Source organism: Euwallacea similis, chromosome 15, assembly GCF_039881205.1.
Source record: "Euwallacea similis isolate ESF13 chromosome 15, ESF131.1, whole genome shotgun sequence".
Lineage (NCBI taxonomy): Eukaryota > Metazoa > Arthropoda > Insecta > Coleoptera > Curculionidae > Euwallacea > Euwallacea similis.
In genome coordinates, this window is record NC_089623.1 from 2321898 (window position 1) to 2344355 (window position 22458).

General features: G+C 32.3%; 6 protein-coding genes across 7 annotated transcripts in view; 3 read left to right on the forward strand and 3 right to left on the reverse strand.

Moving 5' to 3' along the window:
* Nucleotides 1-54: 54 nt before the first annotated feature.
* spn-D (spindle D) lies at nt 55-2334 on the forward strand. Its single transcript, XM_066397541.1, has 4 exons — nt 55-380; nt 582-855; nt 912-1040; nt 2123-2334. Exons 1-4 carry the CDS (start codon nt 91-93, stop codon nt 2312-2314), a joined length of 885 nt encoding a protein of 294 aa, XP_066253638.1. The 5' UTR covers nt 55-90; the 3' UTR covers nt 2315-2334.
* A 196-nt stretch (nt 2335-2530) lies between these two features.
* Nucleotides 2531-8185, reverse strand: tun (tungus). Its single transcript, XM_066397546.1, has 5 exons — nt 7834-8185; nt 7500-7653; nt 6656-6804; nt 6323-6447; nt 2531-6036 (listed from the first exon to the last, which is right to left on the reverse strand). The coding sequence occupies exons 1-5, from the start codon at nt 7935-7937 to the stop codon at nt 5927-5929; spliced, it is 642 nt and encodes a 213-aa protein (XP_066253643.1). The 5' UTR covers nt 7938-8185; the 3' UTR covers nt 2531-5926.
* Nucleotides 8186-9022: 837 nt separating this feature from the next.
* MTPAP (mitochondrial poly(A) polymerase) lies at nt 9023-12096 on the forward strand. Of its 2 annotated transcripts, XM_066397519.1 has the most exons (8): nt 9023-9341; nt 9441-9631; nt 9685-9921; nt 10264-10470; nt 10714-10928; nt 10990-11222; nt 11453-11883; nt 11944-12096. In XM_066397519.1, exons 1-8 carry the CDS (start codon nt 9230-9232, stop codon nt 12034-12036), a joined length of 1719 nt encoding a protein of 572 aa, XP_066253616.1. In that variant the 5' UTR covers nt 9023-9229; the 3' UTR covers nt 12037-12096. The 2 variants fall into 2 exon arrangements, with proteins under 2 accessions (XP_066253616.1, XP_066253615.1); XM_066397518.1 differs by having other exon boundaries at nt 9024-9341; nt 11453-12096.
* Nucleotides 12097-12311: 215 nt separating this feature from the next.
* Txl (Thioredoxin-like) lies at nt 12312-14144 on the reverse strand. Its single transcript, XM_066397543.1, has 5 exons — nt 13926-14144; nt 13458-13614; nt 13191-13298; nt 12734-13017; nt 12312-12672 (listed from the first exon to the last, which is right to left on the reverse strand). The coding sequence occupies exons 1-5, from the start codon at nt 14021-14023 to the stop codon at nt 12462-12464; spliced, it is 858 nt and encodes a 285-aa protein (XP_066253640.1). The 5' UTR covers nt 14024-14144; the 3' UTR covers nt 12312-12461.
* Nucleotides 14145-14783: 639 nt separating this feature from the next.
* Nucleotides 14784-16851, reverse strand: LOC136413803 (piggyBac transposable element-derived protein 4-like). Its single transcript, XM_066397514.1, has 2 exons — nt 16724-16851; nt 14784-16670 (listed from the first exon to the last, which is right to left on the reverse strand). Exon 2 carries the CDS (start codon nt 16665-16667, stop codon nt 14784-14786), a length of 1884 nt encoding a protein of 627 aa, XP_066253611.1. The 5' UTR covers nt 16668-16670; nt 16724-16851.
* Nucleotides 16852-19439: 2588 nt separating this feature from the next.
* pio (piopio) overlaps nt 19440-22458 on the forward strand; it is a 29006-nt gene continuing 25987 nt past the window's right edge. The window contains exon 1 of the mRNA XM_066397530.1: nt 19440-19818. Coding sequence (XP_066253627.1) covers nt 19813-19818 — 6 coding nt within the window. The 5' untranslated portion in view covers nt 19440-19812. The remainder of the gene's footprint in view (nt 19819-22458) is intronic.

Here is a 22458-nt window from a genome sequence, read left to right on the forward strand (position 1 = left end):
TATTCAGCAAACTAGTATTATTAACATTGGAGATTTTGCTGTTTAACTAGAGCCACCTAATTTTGGGATACTTTAAAAATTGAGATAGAAATGAATCAACTAATATCGAGTTTAAATTTACCAATAGAAACTATAAAAAAATTAAAAATGTCCGGCAAGTTGCATGTGTCAGATTTAAATGATTTGGAACTAAATGCGCTTCCTATTAAATTTTACGAGGCACCTTATGTGTCTGCTATCAACTTGTTAGAACAAGAATTGTTAACCTACTCCATTTTAACATTCAACACAGAACTTGATAGTGTTTTAAAAGATGAAATTGTCCCTGGCAAAATCACTGAAATAGCAGGATTTCCTGGTTCTGGAAAAACCCAAATTTGGTAGGTACAAATTACAGGGTCTATCTACATGGTACTTATCATAAATGAACCTCATTAACCTTGAGAATTTAACTTTAGATAGAGAAAAAATGAACGTTCAGGTTTCTTCAGCTTCAATGATAATTGAAATACCTATTTAATATTTACAATGAAAAAGGTGCATACCCTGTTCCGACCGAAGTTTTAATTTTTTTTCTTCAGCTTCCAGCTATGCATTACTGTTCAAGTACCAAAGTCTATGGGAGGTTTAGAAGGGCAAGTTATTTACTTGAATACAAACAAAAATTTTTCGCCTGGACGTGTGAAAGAACTTCGATTTTTATTAGTAGAAACATTAAAGATTCAACCAGAGAACCTCGGCCGTTTAAACAGCGATGAAGAAATATTGAAAAACATTTTCGTATTTAACGTTCAAACTGTGGTAGAAATTCTCTCCACAGTAACAATTTTAGAACGATTTTTGGTTGGAAAAAATGTAAGATCATGTTACATCTAAATGTAATAGGCATTTTATAACATCTTACATTTTAGGTGAAACTTTTGATAATAGATAGCATCTACTTGCCTTTAAAAAAAATTAGAGATTCCATGGAAAGGCTAACTTTTGCATATAAGCTTCTAGATAACTTACAACTTTTGGCAGTTAAGTTGAAATTTGCTGTAAGTATAAGAATGTCCAGAGTATTTTGTTAGTTCAAGACATTTCACTACGGCTATTCATTATGGCAGAAAAATCCGTTGATGTTAAGTAGTACTAGACTTAGTAGTTATACAGAATGTCTGTAAACAGTCTTTACAACGCTCTACCACAAATTCTTCAGATCAAAACAAGATGATTTAGCCATATTTACTCTAGTTCAAAAGTTGATAATAACAGCGCTAAAAGGCGTCAAAGTTGAAAATTAAAATTCATTTTTGAACATATTTTCCATACTGTACAACATAAAACATGAAAGTTAGTGTAGAGGAGTTTTTCAAGACACGTAATTCATATCTGCTCACAAATTGTAGTTATCTAGTACAGAGCGCCACTTATAGCCCACAGCACGTATTTAATTGATTCTAACTTTTTTGCCTGCCAGCGTAAATGATTTTTGAACACAGTAGTATATTTAGTAATCATTTCTAAATAAAAAAAGGTATACCTGGTTGATGTTGCTAGGAGGAAACGTTTATGAGAAAAATGCATTAGAATGACTGTGCAACACAAATATTGTCTTAAGAAATCGGTAATGAACTAACCTGAACTAAGTTGAATAAGAAAAGAAAACCATGACATTTAATATCAATCTGAAATATGGTATATTAGTATAGTTTTATGGGGGCAAAACGCATAACAAAATTATGATTAATATTAATTTATTGGCATAGAACTTGAGGTTTTTAGTAATTCCTTATGTTAGATTTCTACGCCAATGGAAGAAAAGGCTAACGAGTTTACGTTTAAGATTTTAGATTAAACAACTTATTTACTGCAAACAAGATACTCTTGATGAGACTGTTTTAATGCTATTTTCGTCTCAAAGTGCAATCTGTCATATTGCTCTAAAATTAATAGTTAATTTTCAACACCTTTGGTGTATTGAAAAATGTAGGAAATTTCTCCAAAAAACTGACTGTATGTAAGTAAAAGATCTTTTTCTGCACAAAAAATTATGTTCAAAAATGTCGCTGACCGTGGTAAAATGTCTGATTGTGGCATTTTCTTACTTGTATCAAAGTAACATTTATCCTTATTACAGATTGTCATCACAAACAATTTTACTACTAAAATAGAAAATGGCAATGTTTTTTTTAAACCGTCTTTCGGAGATGGGCTATTCGAAAGGGTGAACTCTCGAATATGCTTATCAAAGCTTGGTAACAGTTATACTGCTGATGTAATTAAAAGTGTAGCGAAGTCTCCTGTGAAAGTTAATTTTTCTATATTTTGAATAAATGAGAAGATGAAGAATTTCTATTTATTATTGTAGTAATAACACAAACATGTAACTACTGTTACCTGAAATCTGGTTGTTTGTAAAAAACTCGTATAGGATATCTTGTATTTTTGTAACAGAACATTTTATCTAAAATATTGCTAGCAATCAACTCCTGAAATTTATTAAGCTAATACCCTGTACAAAGGGAAACTTACTGAAAAACACTTCTTTTTTAATATTGTGCTTTATTATTTCCCAACAATACAGTAGCAAGTTTTTTTTAACACGTTTGCTCTCACGCGTCACATATAGTTAGGTGCAGAACTGAGATAATGCTTAGAACTTTCGTATTTATCTTGCTATTAAAAAAAATCCAAACACCTATTTAAATACATTTTTTTATTTTCTGAAAATACATTTATTTAGCATTAAGAACACACTAAACTTTTTTTCCGAAAATAAATGTGATTCTCCAAATAATTAAAAAAACGATTGGTTCATTTTTGCACCGCCCAATACCCATATATGTACAGTCGATATAATCGCGATCTCGTAGACAGACGAGTAGAAACTTGCTACGAAATGCAGTATACAGCCAACATTTACGATTAAGAAGCATTTGAACACGTATCGTCCTTCGAATAGCATAATTAACAGTCTTTAAATATGAAGCCAATTTCAAATTTTCAAAGAAAAGTGGTTGAAAACATGAATTGATGGAATACCCACCCGGGAAATCGCATCAAAATTAAAGATTAGTCAAACATTACTGCAAAGAATAAATAATAAAACCAAAGTTGCCATAAAAATAAATAAAGGTGGCCAGCGAAAGAAAATGTTTCTGCAAGATGTCAAAAGAGTAGATTAGATATTTAGGAAGTGGTGAAGCTTCTTCGGCTTTCAAAGCGGTCGTATTGTTGAGGCGGGATACTGGGAAATCGGTGTGTAAATGGACGGTCTAACGAGCTTTACATAAGTCTAAATTTGTTGCCATAGAAAAGAAGAAAAACATCAAGGCAAGACCACACTTTGTAAAAAAAGTATGAAACATGGATCGAGAATAATTGGATGTGGTTATTTAGTCTGATGAAACCAAAATTAATAGATACACAACCGACGGTCGACAATGGAGCTGAAAACGAGAGGGAGAATCCATGAAATTAAAAGATTTCATTCTGACGGTAAAGCATGGGGGTGAGAACAATAAGGCTTGGGGCCGTATGTCGGGATATGGGGTTGGACCATTGAAAAAAATAGAAGGCATAATAAATCAACAGGAAAACTCGCATGCTATCCAACCATACAATTTCCAGGAAAGATTTGGAATTAATGTATGGGCAGGACTCATAAACGGCCTACTTATTGAACCTCACGTAGTTCCTAAACAGCTAAATGGGCAAAGGTTTTTATAATTTCTAATACATATTTTGCCCGATTTATTGGAAAATGTGCCACTAAACATTCGAGCCAACATGTGGTGTCTTCTGGACTGGGTACTTTGCCATAATTCGCGAGCAGTGCGAAATTGGCTAGATGAACATTTTCTAAGACGCTGAATAGAACGAAATGGCCCTATAAATTGGCCAGCCAGATCTTCGAATCTAAACCTATGTGATTTTTTCCTGTGGGGGTACTTGAAAAGAGCGATGTATGCTACTACGATAAACACAATTGAAGAGTTAGAAGAAGGTGTGGAACATGTTGTCATATCGCTTCGAAATAACCCAATAATGTTACAAAGGATTCAAGAGTCACTTCTTTGGCGGTTGCAGCGTTTGTTTTGAAAATAATGGTAGTTATTTTGAGCACCTTTTGTGAATAAAGTAAGTCGAAAATGTTTTGTATTTGCTTAATGTTCCCTTTTTTATTAACATGAAACTCTACTTGACAATCTGAACTTATTTTATGAGTAAATCTTGTATTACAATTTAAAAAATGAATCACCAAATACGACAAAAATAACTTATTTGAAAACAAGAGAGACAATAATCGAAGCATTCTTGAAAGATATACCACACAAAACTCCAAAAAAGGATAAAACCAGACTCGAACAGCTGCATTTTCCCAAAAAACTTAAGAAAGCGATGTAGAGAATGCTATAAAAATAACAAAGAGGTAAACGACATGGTTCGTGATTTCCATTTGTCTGGATGAAAAATAAAACTAAATCGAATTGTATCCAGATCCTTGTTTCAAAAAGTTTCTTTCTCATTAGTTTTGTAAAGTTCGTGTTTTTGTAGATTGAATTTGAATAAATCGTTGATTTGAATCTTTATTATTGAATTTCAAAGTATCAAAAATAACGAAAAATAAGTCACAAGACTGTAACACATTTCGTTCATGTCATAGTGGTGTGACATACGAGGCATATTGTACGTAAATTTTACCATATGCTTAATCACACATTTATAATAGGGTTTTTTTCCTGTGCCATCGAGTTCCTAATATATGACTTGATGTACTGAATTTTTTTCCGATTTTTCCTATGAAAATTAAACAAAGTATAACGTTGGAATGTTAGCAGACATAGCAAAAAATGACGTGGGAGCGAACGTATTAATGGATATTATAATATAATATAATACAAAATTTGAAATTCTTACAGTAAACATTAGGCCATAATAATAAATAGTTCGTACATTTATGAAAAACACATATAAATTCTTATTTTGAATACTTTATAAATTTCGACTAAACCTACATTGTACAAGAAACATTTAAAACATTTAAAACTGGAAATTAGATACTTTTACAGAATACAGATATATCGGACAGTTGATGTAAAAATGGAAGGCAAAGTGCAGTCTTAGAACTAGAAATAACAGTACAGTTTGTGACCTAATCTTAGATGGCATATAGTAGTAAGGGCTTTTTTATTATAACTTATAACGATGTCGGATAATTGTTTATGTTTACTATTAGAGACAAGTAAAACAATATTGCAAAAATATTTGAAGATTGAGATTATACCATTGAACCAAACATCTGTGTTGAGCAGGGTCAACCTGGTAATCTTCCCAGAATCATTTAAAACTCACTTCTCATATTCCGACTGATTTTAAGAGCTTTGTAACATAATCGTATCTGGGCAACTACCGCAACCATATGAGTTGTGTTAGAATTATGAACGCCACCTAAACATTATTCAGAAACTTTAAGGATTTCTTTCTTAAGCTGGAGCAACACATGCGGGATTCTGCGATAGCAAACATTCGGCATTTGATAAAATGCCAACAAACGTAGATAGATTGCTTTATGTAAATAACCATTGTTCTCGATATTATTCTCCATTCTCTTCCGAACTCGATCAAATATGTCGAATCAAAGAGAAGAGGTTAATATAAATATTGCCAAATAGGTGCATGTGTGTATTAAAAGTTAGCCAATTGGAAGTCACAATACGAATAGTTTGGCAAATAATTCGTCAAATAGCGATTATTCTGGAACACAGAATTATACATATATGAAAAGGTGCCACATTTAAATCTCATATTTGAAAAGCGATTCAAAAACGTAGATATACATATTTGGTCAGTTACATATTGCCAGTTAATAACGACCATATGTTTATGTTTTTTCGAAACGGAGATACATATCACGAAACTTAATGTAAAGTAATTTCCATTATGTTGCAGGTTTATAAAATCTCTGAACGAATTGAGTAAGATTTAATACTTGCCCTGGTCCTTTACTATGGTCCATTTGAATGTACTCTTCAAGATTATGAATTGAATCTGAAACGAAAAATAATGTATAATGAAATATGAAAGGAATAGAATAATGGTTTTACAGGGCGTTTTTTAAGCTGGAGATTTCCTGCTACCAGAAAACAAAGCTAAAAAAAAACTTTTTCAGTTAAAACTTTTCCAAAATATTAAATCTACATAACATACTTAGCTTTACCTGAAAATTAACTGTTTAACACTTAAAAGTTTTTGTTTTTTTTTGCTTCCAATTTTTCAAATATTTATTTAAAGAAAGCAATTCATATAAATTATTTAACACTTAATGACTACTTACTTGCAGCTGTAATTGCTGGATAATTTGGTGGTGGTTTAATCCAAGATCCATCTGGTCTTCGCATATGGCGTCTGTCAGATGCAAATTCTTTTATAAATTCACATGCTCCAATGACTCTAAAATACCTGCAACAAATAATTCAGCATCAGTACTAAAAATTAAGAATCCCATGAGAAAAGAAAATGGACCAATTAAATTGGATTTATGAAGTTCATTTGACAAGGCATACTTTCTTAAATACTTCCAATTAATAACTTGTCAGATATGATAATTTTAAAAAGTATAACCTGATATGAAACTTTTAAGTAATTGTTATTTGTAACACCAATTCACCTGAAATAATCTGGCTTCAGTATTTGATCTGTCCTAAATGTCTCTATTACATATTTATGGACATAAGTTGGAAAAGGCAACTCAGAGTCTAAGTCATAAACTAGACATTTCTCTGGTTCTGGATGGTACACAAATATCACATGGTAGTCCTAAAATATGATAAATTTGATTACAGATACATACATGGTTTCTGTCAAGGTTTTTATTTAAATTTTAGTCAGAGTTTACAAAGTTTGTTATGACACATCAAAAAATGATAAATACAAATCCAGATTAGTCTAGATAATGGACTGGTCAATGGGATTTATTTCAGTTGGAATTATTAGAGATCGGACTAGACTCGGAAGACCCCCTTGTTGTGTGTTCTTCTATATTTGTTTACTAGGAGACAAAAAAGGACTAATTTTACTAATATTTTTAATATTAAAATCAATTAGTTTATGACAAAATTACTTATACTAACTGATTGATATTTTCATTCATTTTAAAAAAAGGCCATATGATATATTTTAAAAGGTAATGATGTCATATTAGAGAAGACACCTATTAATTCACCTTGATTGTCTTATCCACCTAATGTCATTATTTGCTTTATACACATAGGTGTTTTAAAACAGAAACTTTTGTATTTACCACTTTTCAATACCTGTTATAATAAACTTTGGAGATCTTATTAATGATATAAACAGGAACTATTTATGTAAGTTAATATGTGCTGTAATTAATGATTATTTCATTTTTATTATGTATAGTATAGTACTAAATAGCAAGGTAAATAGCAACATTAAAAAGCTTCCAAAAAATAGATATTATACATAAAGTTGAATTTGAGGTTGAATCTTACCCAGATTATCAAGCGATCTTCATCTTTTCCAGCTCTCTGCTTCCATAGAGGCACAGTTCGGCTTTGGTTTGATATAAAAACTGCAAAGCATTTATTAAGTTCACTGGGATAGGATTTTGTTACCTCTTCTACAAGCTTATATACATTTTCTTCACTAAAATAAATAATTCAATTTGGACATATTGAAAAAAAGTCTAGGTTCTAAATTTAAATTATTTTTACTAAAAGCAGATTAAGATACATATTATAGTTATCAACTAACAGCTTATCCACTGACATTTTAATTGATTTCAACTTATAATGACACTCTTGTATGAACAAATTACTTACTTACCAGTAGCAAGAGACATATGAACATTCTCCTTGTTTAGGAAACAAATTGACAATATTTTTCTTCGTGCCTTCTTGAAGAAGTTTTCCATTAGGTTCGGAGGTCATAATATCCTGTGCTTTTTTAGTGATTACTTCATGTACATAAGCAATTTAAAATGTAATGAAATTTGCACTATTAGGTAATTTTTGATGCCCGGGACTAAGATTCACTTTTCTAAGCAAATGAGCTTCATCACTTCACTTAAACTAACAGCTACCTTTTATAATACAGTTAACATTCAAGTCTCCCCATTATCTTTTAAATTTGAGTTGTATAATTAACAGGCTGTAGAGCATAAATTTTTTTCTATGGTTGATAAATAGGTTGGTTTCTTTTAAATAATTACTTCCTTATTTTTGAATATTTGTACGAATTATTAAATATTTATTATTTGTTTTTATTATTTTTTTTTGGATATATTTTTTGAACATTGACAATTGATATTTAATGAAAACTGACATTTTCTTATCAGCTTTACTATTGATTTGACAAGAAAGTAGCATAGCAATCGCGCATTAATGTCAATCAGTGGTGCTGTATGCTAATGAAATAAAATCTATTGGTATCAAACACAGGTATGAATTAATTGTAAAACACAATTCGACATCTCTAATCTCAGGACTACCACACTATATTTTAACACAAAAGCTAGTATATAACTAGGAAAAAGAAGTTTTAAAGCTGTTTCATATTATAACTACTATCAAGCTCCACTCAAGCAACTCTAAAAATTTTAATACATGTAAAAGTAAGTCCGTTTCATACTAGCGGTTAAGCGACACTCTTACTGACATTCTAATGAGCGCGATGCTTATTTGAATGCATAAGAAAGTAGCGCTTACTTTACTCTGAACCCACTAGTTATCTTTTAATATGTTACATTTTGAAATTTGCTAATGAGCAAAGTGAGTATCACACTTAGATTATGCTGCTATGCATTCAAATGAGAGCGTGAGCGAAATTGGACCCATCCTCAACGTTGCCATATTTTTAATTTTTCCTCTGGTAATGTTTACATTTAAAATATATATTGGGCAATTTTAAGAAACGATATAGGAAAACGATTTTTAAATCGATAAGCGTTATTATTCAACGTATCAAATATCGATTTCAATCATCCCTAGTAAGGATATGAATGACATAACCTTAGAAAATGAAAATTTTCTTGGAAATTGGGGAAGATAATTTATAAGTTGGAATAGTCAATGAAAATGGAAAATTTAATGGAAGAAAAATGATTATAAGGGAAAACATTTATTGAATTTTATTATTAATTTAGTAAAACTCTGTTTGCACTGTACAGAATCAAGTAACTTGACAAATTACCCAGTTGTTCAATTGATGAAAACCTTCGAAAATGTTTCTGTGGAAAGCCAGAAGAAACTATTTCAAAATAGGTAATGTCATTCAGGGCTTCTTTTCAGAGAAACCTTACAATTGCTGTGAAATGAAAACATATTGCCAAGAAGGTATGTATGAGCTAGTCTTATATGTGATCATTTTGTCCAGAACTAATTAGTATAAAAGTTGCATGCTGATGCTAAATATAAATGTAAATAATTTTATAGCAAGTGCGGATGATGAGACAAATGCCTTCATACCATTTATGAAGATGATTGAAATGAGACGATCTCAAGCCTCAAGAAGTGTTTTAGTACAAGTGCAGTCAGCACAGTCATACAAAGAACTTTCAACATATTGCGAATCTATTGGAAAAGTGAAGAACATATTTCATTATTCTGAAGGTCCTGAAGCAATGGTATGCAATTGCTTCTTGCAACTAATGAATTTACAAATACTTTCAATTTATAGCACTTTATATTGGTAGAATTTTCATCTGAAGATGATGTGAAAAGAGTATTAGAAACAAGTACTCATATTCAAGACAATCAGAATGTTCCAGCTACTTCACAATTTCTTTGGTTTAGAGCTGCACCTAAAAAGTTGGGAAAATTGAAACAAAACAAGCAGGCTAAATTGTCCATTGAAAATGGGACAAAAGTTATAAGTGAAAGCGAGTTGAGAGGAACATTAAAGCATTGCAAAACAGTAAGTTTGTAAGTTGATTTATTTCGGGCCTTGTAGTTTTTTACTTTTCAATATCACCAGTTATTTTCATTTCTTGTGGGAAAAATTGTGACTGGTTATTAAAAAAATCAGATACAATAGACTGATCTAAGACCTTTCCCTTTTTTTTATTTTTTAGTTCATTGAAACTTTAAATTATTCAAATTTTTGCTAATAAATAATGTTAATGATACATAAAAATTACAGATTTTACATACATACATACTGTTGGGGTTCAAATATGATGCATACTAATACATGTCCAATAATGAATAATTCCCTTTTATCAGATTTTTTACTTTGAATATACTTAAAAATAAACAGATTTCAGATCAAATCAATCAATTATACAATTTAACAAGATTAAATGATCTTGGGCAGAGGTTAAGATTTTTGACTGCTAAACAAGTGGAAGGTGCAATGTCTGGAATATTTCCAAAAGTGTGTGCATTTCCATTTGGCTCTTCAGTTAATGGATTTGGAAAGATGGACTGTGATTTGGATATTGTTTTGAGACTTGGATCAGAAAAGGTAGCTACAACAATTCAAACTAGTTGGAGAAAACATTTTAGAAAAATTTGTCTTTTCTTTTGTAAAGTACAAACTAACATCTAAAATTTTACTGTTAACCACATTTTTATATGAATTATTAGATAGCAATTGACATAAAACTATTAAGTATTCAATAAACATTTAGAGATCCTACATATCCTCTAATGAAAATATTGTCGTGTATCCAACTTAAAACAATCTGAAATTTCAAACCATTTTCAGGAAAAAGACGCCAGTAGGCTTGTATATCATTGTAAAGCTGCATCAGGTTCAGAACGATCAACAAACCAAAGAAATATGGAAACTGTTGGCGATTTATTAAACTTGTTTTTACCTGGTTGTTCTCAAGTAAGAAGGATATTGCAAGCTAAGGTCCCAATTATCAAATACCATCAACAGTTAACTAACATTGAATGTGATCTTTCAATGTCAAATATGTGAGTGGTTGGCGAATATTTGTAATTTAACCAATTGAACAATAATTATTATTGTTCTTAGGAGTGGAGTGTATATGTCCGACTTTTTATTCATCATGGGTGAGATAGATCCAAGAGTTAGACCGCTAGTCTTTGCTATTAGAAAATGGGCGAAGGAGGTATATCTAACAAACACGACACCAGGAAAATGGATATCGAACTTTTCATTGACGTTGTTAGTTCTAGCATTCCTACAAAAGCCATTGCGTTCATCGCCAGTCTTGCCCACTTTGAATCATTTAACAAAACTAGCTGGTAAGTGAAATTAAGACTAATTAAGATAAATTGAAAAGCTAAAACATGTTTGAATATCAAATACAGTTTTAATCAACTGTATGGAAAAGTAATAAACCCGAGAACTTTCTAATTATACGTGCGTGTTAATCACATTTTCAATTTGTCTTTTTTAGACTATGTTAAGTTTCAACGTCAAGATCAACCCTATTGTTTCAATAATCTAATTGAAATATATTTAAACTTTCCAGGTCCAGAAGATCAATACATTACAGAAGAGGGAATAAATGGGACATTCTTGAGAAACATACAAAACCTGAATTTAAAAAACCAAAATACGGACTCGCTTGAATCTTTACTACTGGAATTTTTCGAGCATTACGCCCAATTCGATTTCTCTCGGAAAGCGATTTGCCTCAATGAAGCCGTTTCAATAACAAAACCAGAACATAGTCCACTTTATATCGTCAATCCCCTCGAAAGGGGATTGAATGTTAGTAAAAATGTCAGTGTGGAAGAACTAGACCGTTTTAAAATCGAGGTGAGAAACGCAGCGTGGCTTCTAGAATCCCAAAAAAATAAATTGGATGACAAAGGATTATTAACAATATTTGAAATGAAGCAAAACATGCAGGAGAAACTAAACTTTGTGTTTTCACAAAAGAATAATAGGTTGATGGAAGTGAGTGCCTTGTTTGAAGAAGACGAAGAGATCAAGGAAGTGGAGTATAAAAATGCGCAGGTCAAAAATGCTGTGCAAAATATTAAGAAAGAAACGAAGGAAAATATTAAATCAATAGAAAATCAACATAGAAGAAGAAAGTCGGGCAGGTAGCGATTGGGGTAGGTAAAGTATGATTTCTTTTGTCTTTGAATTATATTGTTTCAATACAAATTTTTACCAGTCTTTCATTCACAACAAATTTGATAAAATCTTGAGAACTTCAAGTTTGTTGTCATTCATTTTGCGTTGGTAATTACCATAGGAATGAATATTAAAATGAAACGTCATCGTTTCACATTCACATATCAAATCCACTTCCCAAAAATGAAATGCCTGCTGTTTAAGCGTCTCTTTTCATTCAGATAGATTTAAGTGTAAACAGTTGATTTTTTATAGTAGCTATTTTTATTTACTTACAAAGTTAAGAATAACGGCGTTTTTACATCTACCCAGATAATTAGATTATTAACAATATCATTTAAAAAATGTATCATTGTAAAAAATCCTACCACAGAACAGGTATATTGTTATAATTCTCAGTGGCTTTCTCCCTTTTTACCCCCAACTCGTTTGAAATCGTTCATATTTGTGGTATTGATAGGTGAACCGATAATTGCTAAATGGTCAATTTGTGTTACTTCACCTCCAGACTGGTTGTCCTTTATAAAGAATTGAATGTTCTGTACATTCTGGAATTTGACATATTTCAGGTTGATTGGGTTTCCTTCTAAATCTTCACTTGTGAGTCTAAAATATGTATCAAACATAATTTCAATAAGAGCATGTGAAAAAAATTCATAGTACTCACTCTAAGTCATGAACACTTGTGTAACTGTTAGCCAGATCAAAATCAAAAGTTCTAGTTTGGTTGATGAAAATTCTAACATTCTTTGGCCCCTTGTCTGAAGGTGCCTTCATCTTGATGCTATGAATTTTTACTGACTGGTTAAATGTTATGGAAATAATTAGTTGTTCGTCACAATTTGACTCTAAATAACCACCGCTAGATGTCAGAGCGTGACTTAATGGATGTTCATCACTTTCATTAAGACATTCACATTGAGGCTTCATGATAAATGGAGACAAATCCATCTGAAAATAGTGAAAATACAATACATGAGTTACATGTTTTTCATATTAACTTTTAAATCAATGAAACTATGTTTGAGAAACATCCCATACATGAAAGATAACTGCCTGAAATTTGTAGGCAAAATCTCACAAATGAAAATATTTCACTGATAGATAAAATAGTTACAACTTACATGTCCGGCAATCCCTTCACCATCATCTCCTTCTTCTGATCCATAGAATTGCCGTATTTTACTTTCAAGGCCAGTTGGATCGGCACCTTGAAGTCTCTCAATTTTGGTCTGACATTGGGATAGATAATTTAGATCATTAACAGAGATAAAAATATTTAAAACATACAGGGTTCCTCACATACATATGGAATGATGGTTATAACTTTTTAAATAATTTTTTTTATTAAAAAATGTTTTGAGTAAAAGTTTTTTTAAGTAAAAACTCACTTTGTTCCTATAGAAAATAAAGGTTGGCATTGCTGACACTCCCTGTGCAGTAGCAGTTTCTTGACACTGATCAACATCAACTTTTAAGAACACAGCTTTGGGGTATTTAATAGAATACTGTTGAAAAACTGGTGCCATTCTTTGGCACGCTCCACACCTAAAATAGCAAAAGAACAAAATGCACTGAGTGGTTTTCTTCAGTTGCAAAGAAACTGTGTGTAGTAGATTCACATAATTATATTCCAAAGCTCCTAAAGTTGGGTAATGCATATTACATAAACAGGGTGTCTTTGAGACATGGCTCACCCTTACAAGTTTTAAAGATTTATATATGACCATGTTCATAAAATGACCATCTCCTTGATATTTTTTTGATTACCCAAAAAACATGTTAAATGTAAGTATTTAGGGGAGGTGAATGGTTGGTGAGTGGCGAGTTACTCTCATAAAATAATATGATACACTTACCAGCTAGCAGTAAAATCCACTACCACTAGTTTGGTACCAGCATTGGCTAACTCTGCTTGAAAGTTTGCTTCATCTGTGACCGCTTTCACAAAACCCATGATTATCAAATAACTTTAAGGAACCTTAAAAGAATAAAGAAGTTTTGATAGATCTGGATTACTGCAGCAAATATATAAATTACAACGCTATCTAATCCTATGGAAAATGGTGACTGGCAACAAAACTAGTCACTTAACTCATAACCTCACAAATTATGTGCCATTTGTCAAATGTATAAAATGTAACGTCAAAATGTAAAGAAATGTCAGGGCAGAATGATGTACGTCAATTTTGGTTGAAAACATTTGAAAATTAATTTTAATACTACAGAACTACCTCTCAGAGTGTTCCTACAATAATGGTACCAATAAATATGGGATTCTAGAGGGTAAGAGAATGGAGCGATTTCACTAAACTTGTCTCATACACAAGTTGCTTATTTTCGTTTTACAGAGTGTCCAAGTAATTTTTCTAATTTTGTAAACTGTACATAAATGAAGAGATTTTGAGGTACGATAAATTAATTTAAAATATTTGTGTTTTCTTCATCTGTGCCGGTAATTTAAATATTTTTACGAATTCTGACACTCTGAAGGTTTTCTGCAAAAAGAACTCGTTGATAGGCCCCGCTCGCCAGGTTAACCCTAGAATACTAATGTGATTTTATCACACGTTAATACTAATGTGTCGTAAATTTTACGACTTTTCCTAGAAATACGAAAAACTCATAAAAAAAAATTTTTTTTAATTGAAACAAAAGTTAACCTATACTCTTTGGTCCCTAAGGAATATAATTTCATGTTTGGTGTTTAATCACTTTTAATCCTGTAAGCATTCCGTGCAAGATTTCCCGCGGTGTTCGCCGCACATAGCATGTTTGCAATGAGTGCAGTAAATGGTCGTCATTCGCCTTAACCTGCTGGGACAATAGTAACATAAGGTACGTTTGCCTTCTACTTGAGTGGCGTTGTCAAATCTTTTTTCGATTTTGAGGATTTCTTGAATAGTTTGTCGAAGTTTGCGGCGTAAAGTTGTACCACTTAGTCGATGTTCCATCCAAGGCCTGGCAAGCTGGTGAGCTAGGTGAATCATAAATTGATATCGACGAAGGGGTTTTTCACCATTTTTCAAATTGTTACAACAATATAATACATACGAATTGACACAGGTTGTGTTTACCATTCCGTAAAAAATGCATAGTGGCCACCGTCTAGTTTTCCTGCTACAAGACATGTTTGAACACATTTGATCAAATGTGTCCACACCGGACTTTGTCTCATTATAATTCAAGATTATTATTGGTTTATTATTTATTTCCGAAATTTCTGCCCCTTCGTGCATAGTGGAAAGCAGTAATACTAGCTTATTTTTTTTAGGCATATACGACAATAAAGTTTTACTTTTGTCAAAACAAAACATTGAGGATTGAGGCTTTCTTTTTGCAAGTTCAAGCATTTCGGGTGGGATTTCTTTTTTATTTTTTCTAATTGTTCCAATGATGGTAAGTTTATATGGATCACTCAATAGTTCATCTGCTATCCCAACGGAGGTAAACCAATTGTCCATTGTGATATTTCGGTTTGTTCCATGTACAGATTTAGTCAACTCTTTTATGTAATAGTTAGATAATGGTAACCCTCCTGTGTGCGTGGATTTTCCCAAATAAGGACTGGCATCGATCATATATTTCGAGGAAGAGTCGCAGAGCATAACAATTTTAATTCCATATTTTGAAGGTTTATTTGGAATATACATCCTAAACGGACATCTGCCTCGAAACCTCAAGAGTTGTTCGTCAATCGTCAAATATGATGAAGGAGTATATGATGTTCGGCACGTTTCGATGAATGTATTCCAGATTTCACGAATATGAGCAAATGCGTCGTTCTTTAACCTTTCCGTTCTTGTCTTCTTGCTGTCAAATCGTAGGCAATTTACCAGGAAAATAAACCTCTCACAACTCATGCATCCTTTATAAAAAGAGCCAGAGATTGTGCTATCAAACATTTGTTTGGCATTCAAATGGTTATCCTTCTTGACGGCAGTCATTACTAGAATACCAAACAATGCCAATAGTTCCATTTTAGATAGTATAGATATGGTAGGCGTATTAGAAGTATACTTTTCTGCCTGTTTGGCAATTTCTTCGTTGGTGTGAACAACAATTCTATTCAAAATATCCTCCGAAAAAAAAAGCAGGAAATAATCAACAATTTCTGAACACACTTCACCACCAACTTTACTTCCTGATATGAAATGGACTATATTTCTTCTTGCTGTCCTTTTTGATAGTTGCGGCAATTTTGTGGACCATTTGTGTCCATTTTTTCCTTTTAGTCTTATTGATTTTGGTTTTATTATATTCCTTTTTCGTTTTAACGAAGCCGCTATAATAGATAACGGAATATTTTCTTCAGATGATGTACTACTCTCTCCGTATATTGGATTGTCCAAAGGTTGATTAGCAATAACTAAATTAGTCCCGTTTACATTATCTCTCTCATTGTTTACTTCTTCCCCAAAGTCACTAATGTTACTGTCAGTTGATTTACTTTCAACCTCCAAACGATCTTCTTCTTCCCACTCATTATCAATTTCATCACCAGACTCTAAATATGAATCATTTTGGAAATCGCCATTCATAATTCTTTGAATTTCATTTTGCAGTTCTTTGTCACTCAAAGGCCTATTGTTGGATGCCATTTTCTATAAAAAAACTGCGTTAGTGCAAAAAAGAGACATGAAAAACCAAGCTTTACCGATTATACTAATTTTTGTCTTTTCGTAAATATTTTACGCAAATACTAATCACTCGTAAATTTTACGACGATCACACTATTAGACGCATGAAACAATTAGCCAGCAAGATACCGTTTCATCGACGTTTAGCTTCGCAATAATCAGGAAGGTACTGATAAGTAGGCGGCACAGGATCAAACGGAACCTTACGAATTCGGACTAAGAAACCCGAGCGTCGTAAAATTTACGATACATTAGTATTCTAGGGTTAAATGTGATAACATTTTTAGGTAGTCGATTAAAAACTTATAATTTACAGGTACATATATCTAGTTCGTTATTTAATGAAAGCAGTAATCTTTAACCTGAACAAAGAGTCATGGCTACATTTTGAAAATTACAAAAAATTAACCAAAGTAAATTTTCCAAATGTTGACAATCTACATCAATACATTTTCCAATTCTTTAATCAAAATTTTGTTGCTATTGTTATTATTATTCAATGTTTATTCATCTCGGATAGTTTCACTGAGAATTGTGTTGCAAATCCGCCCATACTTGTGTTCGAGGCCTTTTTCCCAACTAAAAAAAAATAAAAAACAAATTGTTGCGTAACAACGCCTACTTGACGGGCCACTGTAGTTTTCATGTTCAAATCGGGAATTGCAGCTCGACCATCATTTTTAGTGTCGCCCAGAGATCTTTGACACGATGGCAAACGAATATTCCCGATTGCTTGAACAATTGAATTGTTTTCAATCATCATGGCGGTCCATGGCCAACTTCGACGAAAAGGTAAAAATAATTCAATGCATAGAGACCGTAAGTAAAACTGCATTTGTTTGCGAAATATGATCGTTTAGGTATAGGAGTATGATAAATCGTTTTAAAATTCAATTGTCTTTCAGCTCATTTGCTAATATACAGGGTGTTTCATAATAGTATGTCAAAAATTCAAGGGGTGAATCTATGCATGATTATGAGAAAAACGTTTTTACGAACATGGATCTGTTTTCGCTTTCTGGCTGAAATACAGGGTGGTAAATTTTTTTAAAAGTTTTTGCCTAATAAGTCCGTTTCGGCATTACCTGTTTTTTTGAAAATTAAAGAGCGTAAAATAGGTGTAGAACCACATCTTTTAAGAGGAAAACAATGTTTTTAATTTCACAAGTGGCGTCCTTATTGATGTGACACTGAACGTTTTAAACGAAAAATATGATATGCCACTGGTTTTTTAATAATAGAAATAATTTTCTAACTGTTCCATATTTCTGTGAAAAAAAGGACTCTTGAATATTTTTCATAAAGTTAACCGTTTTCATGCAAAAAAATAAAACGCAACAATTTGCAAATGAGAAATCGCATAATTTATTTGTTTAACACAATAAAAAATATACGAGGGATTATTCAAAGAGTACGAGATGATATGCGAAAAAGGGCCGAGGCATGCATTTTTGCAGGTGGAAGACATTTTCAACACCTTATTTAATGGTTCTTTTATAAGTAACGTTATATACCTAATTTAGTCTTGTAGTTTTAATATTAGTTAAAAAATAATTTTTTTTTTTAAATTTTTCCCCGAAAAGATTATCGTTATGAAAAATATTCAAGAGAAATTTTTTCACAGAAATATGGAGCGGTCAGATATTTATCTGACCGCGTGAGTTTACGTGGAGGAAATTCGTGGAAAGAGCATTCATATTTTAGAAACCGCTAGAGAAAGTATAGAAATTATTAAGCAGAAACGATCAAATTGAAATAGCGAACCTAAAAATGAAATATGTATGTCTGTCCCATTGGAGTCGCTACTCCTTTTTATGTGTACAATATCTGATTCGTTTTTAACTTTGATGTGAAAGTCAATGATATTTTTTTGCAATATCTTTTTTGAATTAACTGGTTTTCTAATATACGTGAACACTAACCTGAAAAATGTGTAAAAAATAAATAATTTTGGCACAGAAAAGTGAAGACGTTAAAGAGAATTTGATTAATTAATAATTTAAATATAGTATCTCTGCTGGAAAAGTAAAATATTTACAAATAGGAAGAAGTTACCAGCAACTTTTATAGTTAACTGAATTGTTATCGGACCATAAAGGATGATTCATTAACAATGGGACAACTGAAAGTTGAAGATACTACACGTCAAATGGTAATGATTACAGAAAATATACCTTATCCGAAAGTTGATAGTTTCGGATATATGCAGGGTGTTGAAAGTTAAAATTTTAATTCATTTCTTGTTATTATTGTGAAAATATCTAGATTAGACACTCGAAAGTTTGTAAAGTTATGTTTTTTAGGTGACGAAAGCCATTATACTGAAAATATTAAGCGTCTAACCTAGATATTTTCAGAATAATGACAAAAAATGAATTAAAATTTTAACTTTCGATATCCTGTATATTCGAAATTATCAACTTTCGGATAAGGTATATTTTCTCCAATCGTCACAATTTAACGTGTAGTATCTCCAGCTTTTGGTTGTACCATTGTTAACGAACCACTCTGTATATGTTGGGTTCCTTACTGTGTTGGCAAAAATACACGTGACGTACCATTTCGAAAAGCTTGTGAGACATTTGCCTTATATAAACCACCAAAAAAACCCTGCATATGTATGGTAGGTATACCCAAGGTCTTAAGAAAATGGCGTGACGGCGCGAGTCGTACCCGAGCTTTGCAACAGCGCGTAAGTCATGAATTCAATGTTGGCGCAGCTTTTGCTTTCAGCCTTAGTCGTTAGTATACGGTAATCAACCAAAACCAACCCAAACTCAAGGCAGACAGTCGAAGTCACGAACGAGAAGTCGCTGTAGCGCGGTGGTGCAGTTACTTTCGTCTTTGAAAATCTCACTGCTTCCGCAGCATGTAACATCGCAATACCTAATGACCGTTGTAACACATCTACTGCCAATTAACAGAATAAGTGATAAGGAATATGAAAGCACATAAAACGTTGTTCGGGATACGGGAAACTTTGAAAAATTAGATCGTGCGTATGTTTGCGTAGCGCGAGTGAATGCGTTTGCCTGCTGTGATATTCTTATTTGTTTTACAGTGAATTTCGGCTTCAGCTAAGGATTTACTTAAGTTACTTATTATCATGAAGGTAAAACAATGTTTGCGTTAGTACTTTGAAGCATTTCAGTTGATTTTGACTTCGTTATACAGGGTGTTCTAGAATGATGCTCAAATCTTTTAACAGGCTGTTGTATCAACCATTTTAGGAGGGATTTTTGTATAAAATTTTTCAATTTGAGCCCTTCCTGTTGAAATATTCGAGCACTAAATTGGCGGAAAATAATTGTTTTTTCCTTTTTTCTTAAAAACACTTAGAAATTTCAAATTTGGTACGTTATCAGCTAGTCGAACGCTATTTTATGGCGGTGTCTATTTTTCGACTCATGTTTCTGGAGGGCGGGAATCAGCAACCCCTAATTTTATTTCGTTCAGAACTTTTTCCTGTAGTAGCTGATTTCAATAAAACTTTTTTAGTACTACACACAATTTTTAATTTTTTTCAGTCGTGTCATTTCTTCATACAACCATTAGTTTGCGTGAAATAAAATAAATACAGTTCTTCTTATGCTATTAAGCACCTTTTCGTTATCGGTTACTGATAAACTCCGTAGAAGATTATTATCTAGGGAGTGGTGTTGTCAACAGAACCGTCCACATTGCGCCTCTGTTACCTTTCTTTAGTCTAGGTTTGAGAGATTGAACCGATATTTAAACATCACACGTTAAGGAACGCCCTATATAATATACAGGGTGTTCCTTAATGTCGTGCTAATATTTCTGAGTGTCATTTTTCACGTCATTTTATAAAGAAAAATTTATGTGAACATATAGCGACGCCAATTTTTAGCTACAGGGTGTCGAAACTTTTTTTCCAAATTGTTATTTATAAATTTAAAAAAAAGTGTTTTAGATACTACTTTCAATTTTGGTGTCTAGCAATAAGATATAAAACCCTGTATTTTTATAATAAAAGTAATTCTATTGCTCAACCAGTGGCGCCCCTGCATACAATATAATATAATATATTATAAATTACAATATAATATAAATAAATATAGCATAAGTAGGATCAAGCACTCCTATATTTGCTACGTATTTAAACTAATCTATTGTGCCGATAATTCCTTTGAATCCTCCATATGATCAATTATGGCAAGGTATAGAAGCGAATTAAAATAAGGCAGTTATATTACGTATTATTGTTGTTACAAAACCATTTTGGTTTGTAAACATTGAAAAGAAGCGGTAATTGGTATCTTGGTATTTGATTATTATGGCTTTTGCCCTCCTTAAGTCTTGAAACTGATAATTAGACAATTATGATTGATGTTGCACCATATGTTGTCCATATAGAGTGATTTTTTTGATATTCAAGCTGAAACCGAGGCTGTAACACATGTTCATATCCCAAAGATATCAACGTGATGTTAGGACAGTAACCTAGATGCAGGATTACGTTCGTTAGTATAAATATCGTTAGATCTACTTCATTATCGATATGGGCTGTTGTTTTCATTTGTTAAACCTTTATTCAAAAATAGTGGACCAAGGTGTGCATACGTATTATTATCCATGCAGTTGTAGTCGTGTATTTTCTGATCTTCCTGGTCTATCCGGCAAACATTTTAAGCCCAATAGCGGCATTCTTACAGCTTATGCTAAATTTTGATCTGACAATTCCACTCTCTCTGCAAAATCGTCTTGCATGATTGCGGCCCTCGCCTGTGGCTCGTGCACAATATTTCATGCTTATGCCTTAAGAGCAATAGGAAGGGCCCAAAATACGGCTCAGAGATGATGTCGTGTGGTTTTAAGTAAATAATGATAATAATAATAAACGGTCATAAATGAGTGAGACTTCGTGTACAAAAATGGTTGGGAGAGCTGCACGGACATATATTTATAGATCAGTTCACATTGAAGGTAGAATAAGGACACTGAAGCTCAACATGTTCAAGTAAATTAGCTTCTGCTTATGTGGTCAAAACATTATGTGGCTCTCAATGTGGTTGCATAATTTTCTTCCTCTCATTTTTTACTTAGCAGCTACCTACATATGAGGTCGGGTTAATATTCTGTTTTGCCTAGTTCTCACGTGATCCCAATATGGTACATATCATTCTCTGTCGTATGTACAGGGTGTTTCTAAAAGGTCTGTACAAAATTCTACCACAGATTTCTGAGGTGAAAACATGACGATTTAACCTAATTTATCTTAATGCAAAAGCGGACGTTTTCCAAAGTACAGGATGTCAAAGTGAAGATTAAAAAAAGTAAAAAAATTAATTACTTCGTTTATAATGTTACTATCTGAAGAACATGTCGCATCTGGTGATTTTTAGGAGCAAGAACTCAGAATCCGTTTACATTTTCGATGCACATTGTAAAGGGCGCTGTTAGCGCTAAATAAAGCGACATTTTATTCAGAGAGTAGCATTACAAACGAACTAATTAATTTTTTTCCTTTTTTTAATCTTCAATTTAACTATCATATTTTGAAAATCATCCACTTTTAGACTAAGGTAAATTGGGTTACATCGTCATGTTTTCGCCTCAGAAATCTGTGGTAGAATTTTGTGCCGACTTTTTAGAGACACCCTGTATAACACAATATTCAGCATTCAAGTTCATAGATTTGAAAATAAATCTTGTGACAGTGAAATTTTTATATTCAGAAAACAGGAAAATTCATATTTCACATTCATTCTTCTAAACCTCATTAATGACA

What these genes read in the sequence shown, in the direction of transcription:
- spn-D (XM_066397541.1), top strand. Translation starts at nt 91, where the DNA reads ATGAATCAACTAATATCGAGTTTAAATTTACCAATAGAAACTATAAAA. An exon ending in GATTTTTGGTTGGAAAAAAT is followed by an intron (nt 856 to 911) that starts GTAAGATCATGT and finishes CTTACATTTTAG; the next exon opens with GTGAAACTTTTGATAATAGA. An exon ending in CAGTTAAGTTGAAATTTGCT is followed by an intron (nt 1,041 to 2,122) that starts GTAAGTATAAGA and finishes TCCTTATTACAG; the next exon opens with ATTGTCATCACAAACAATTT.
- tun (XM_066397546.1), bottom strand. Translation starts at nt 7,937, where the DNA reads ATGACCTCCGAACCTAATGGAAAACTTCTTCAAGAAGGCACGAAGAAA. An exon ending in TCATATGTCTCTTGCTACTG is followed by an intron (nt 7,654 to 7,833) that starts GTAAGTAAGTAA and finishes TATTTATTTTAG; the next exon opens with TGAAGAAAATGTATATAAGC. An exon ending in CTGAAGCCAGATTATTTCAG is followed by an intron (nt 6,448 to 6,655) that starts GTGAATTGGTGT and finishes TATTTGTTGCAG; the next exon opens with GTATTTTAGAGTCATTGGAG.
- MTPAP (XM_066397518.1), top strand. Translation starts at nt 9,230, where the DNA reads ATGTTTCTGTGGAAAGCCAGAAGAAACTATTTCAAAATAGGTAATGTC. An exon ending in TGAGACTTGGATCAGAAAAG is followed by an intron (nt 10,471 to 10,713) that starts GTAGCTACAACA and finishes AACCATTTTCAG; the next exon opens with GAAAAAGACGCCAGTAGGCT. An exon ending in GATCTTTCAATGTCAAATAT is followed by an intron (nt 10,929 to 10,989) that starts GTGAGTGGTTGG and finishes TATTGTTCTTAG; the next exon opens with GAGTGGAGTGTATATGTCCG.
- Txl (XM_066397543.1), bottom strand. Translation starts at nt 14,023, where the DNA reads ATGGGTTTTGTGAAAGCGGTCACAGATGAAGCAAACTTTCAAGCAGAG. An exon ending in TTATTTTCTATAGGAACAAA is followed by an intron (nt 13,299 to 13,457) that starts GTGAGTTTTTAC and finishes TCCCAATGTCAG; the next exon opens with ACCAAAATTGAGAGACTTCA. An exon ending in GTGAAGGGATTGCCGGACAT is followed by an intron (nt 13,018 to 13,190) that starts GTAAGTTGTAAC and finishes CACTATTTTCAG; the next exon opens with ATGGATTTGTCTCCATTTAT.
- LOC136413803 (XM_066397514.1), bottom strand. Translation starts at nt 16,667, where the DNA reads ATGGCATCCAACAATAGGCCTTTGAGTGACAAAGAACTGCAAAATGAA.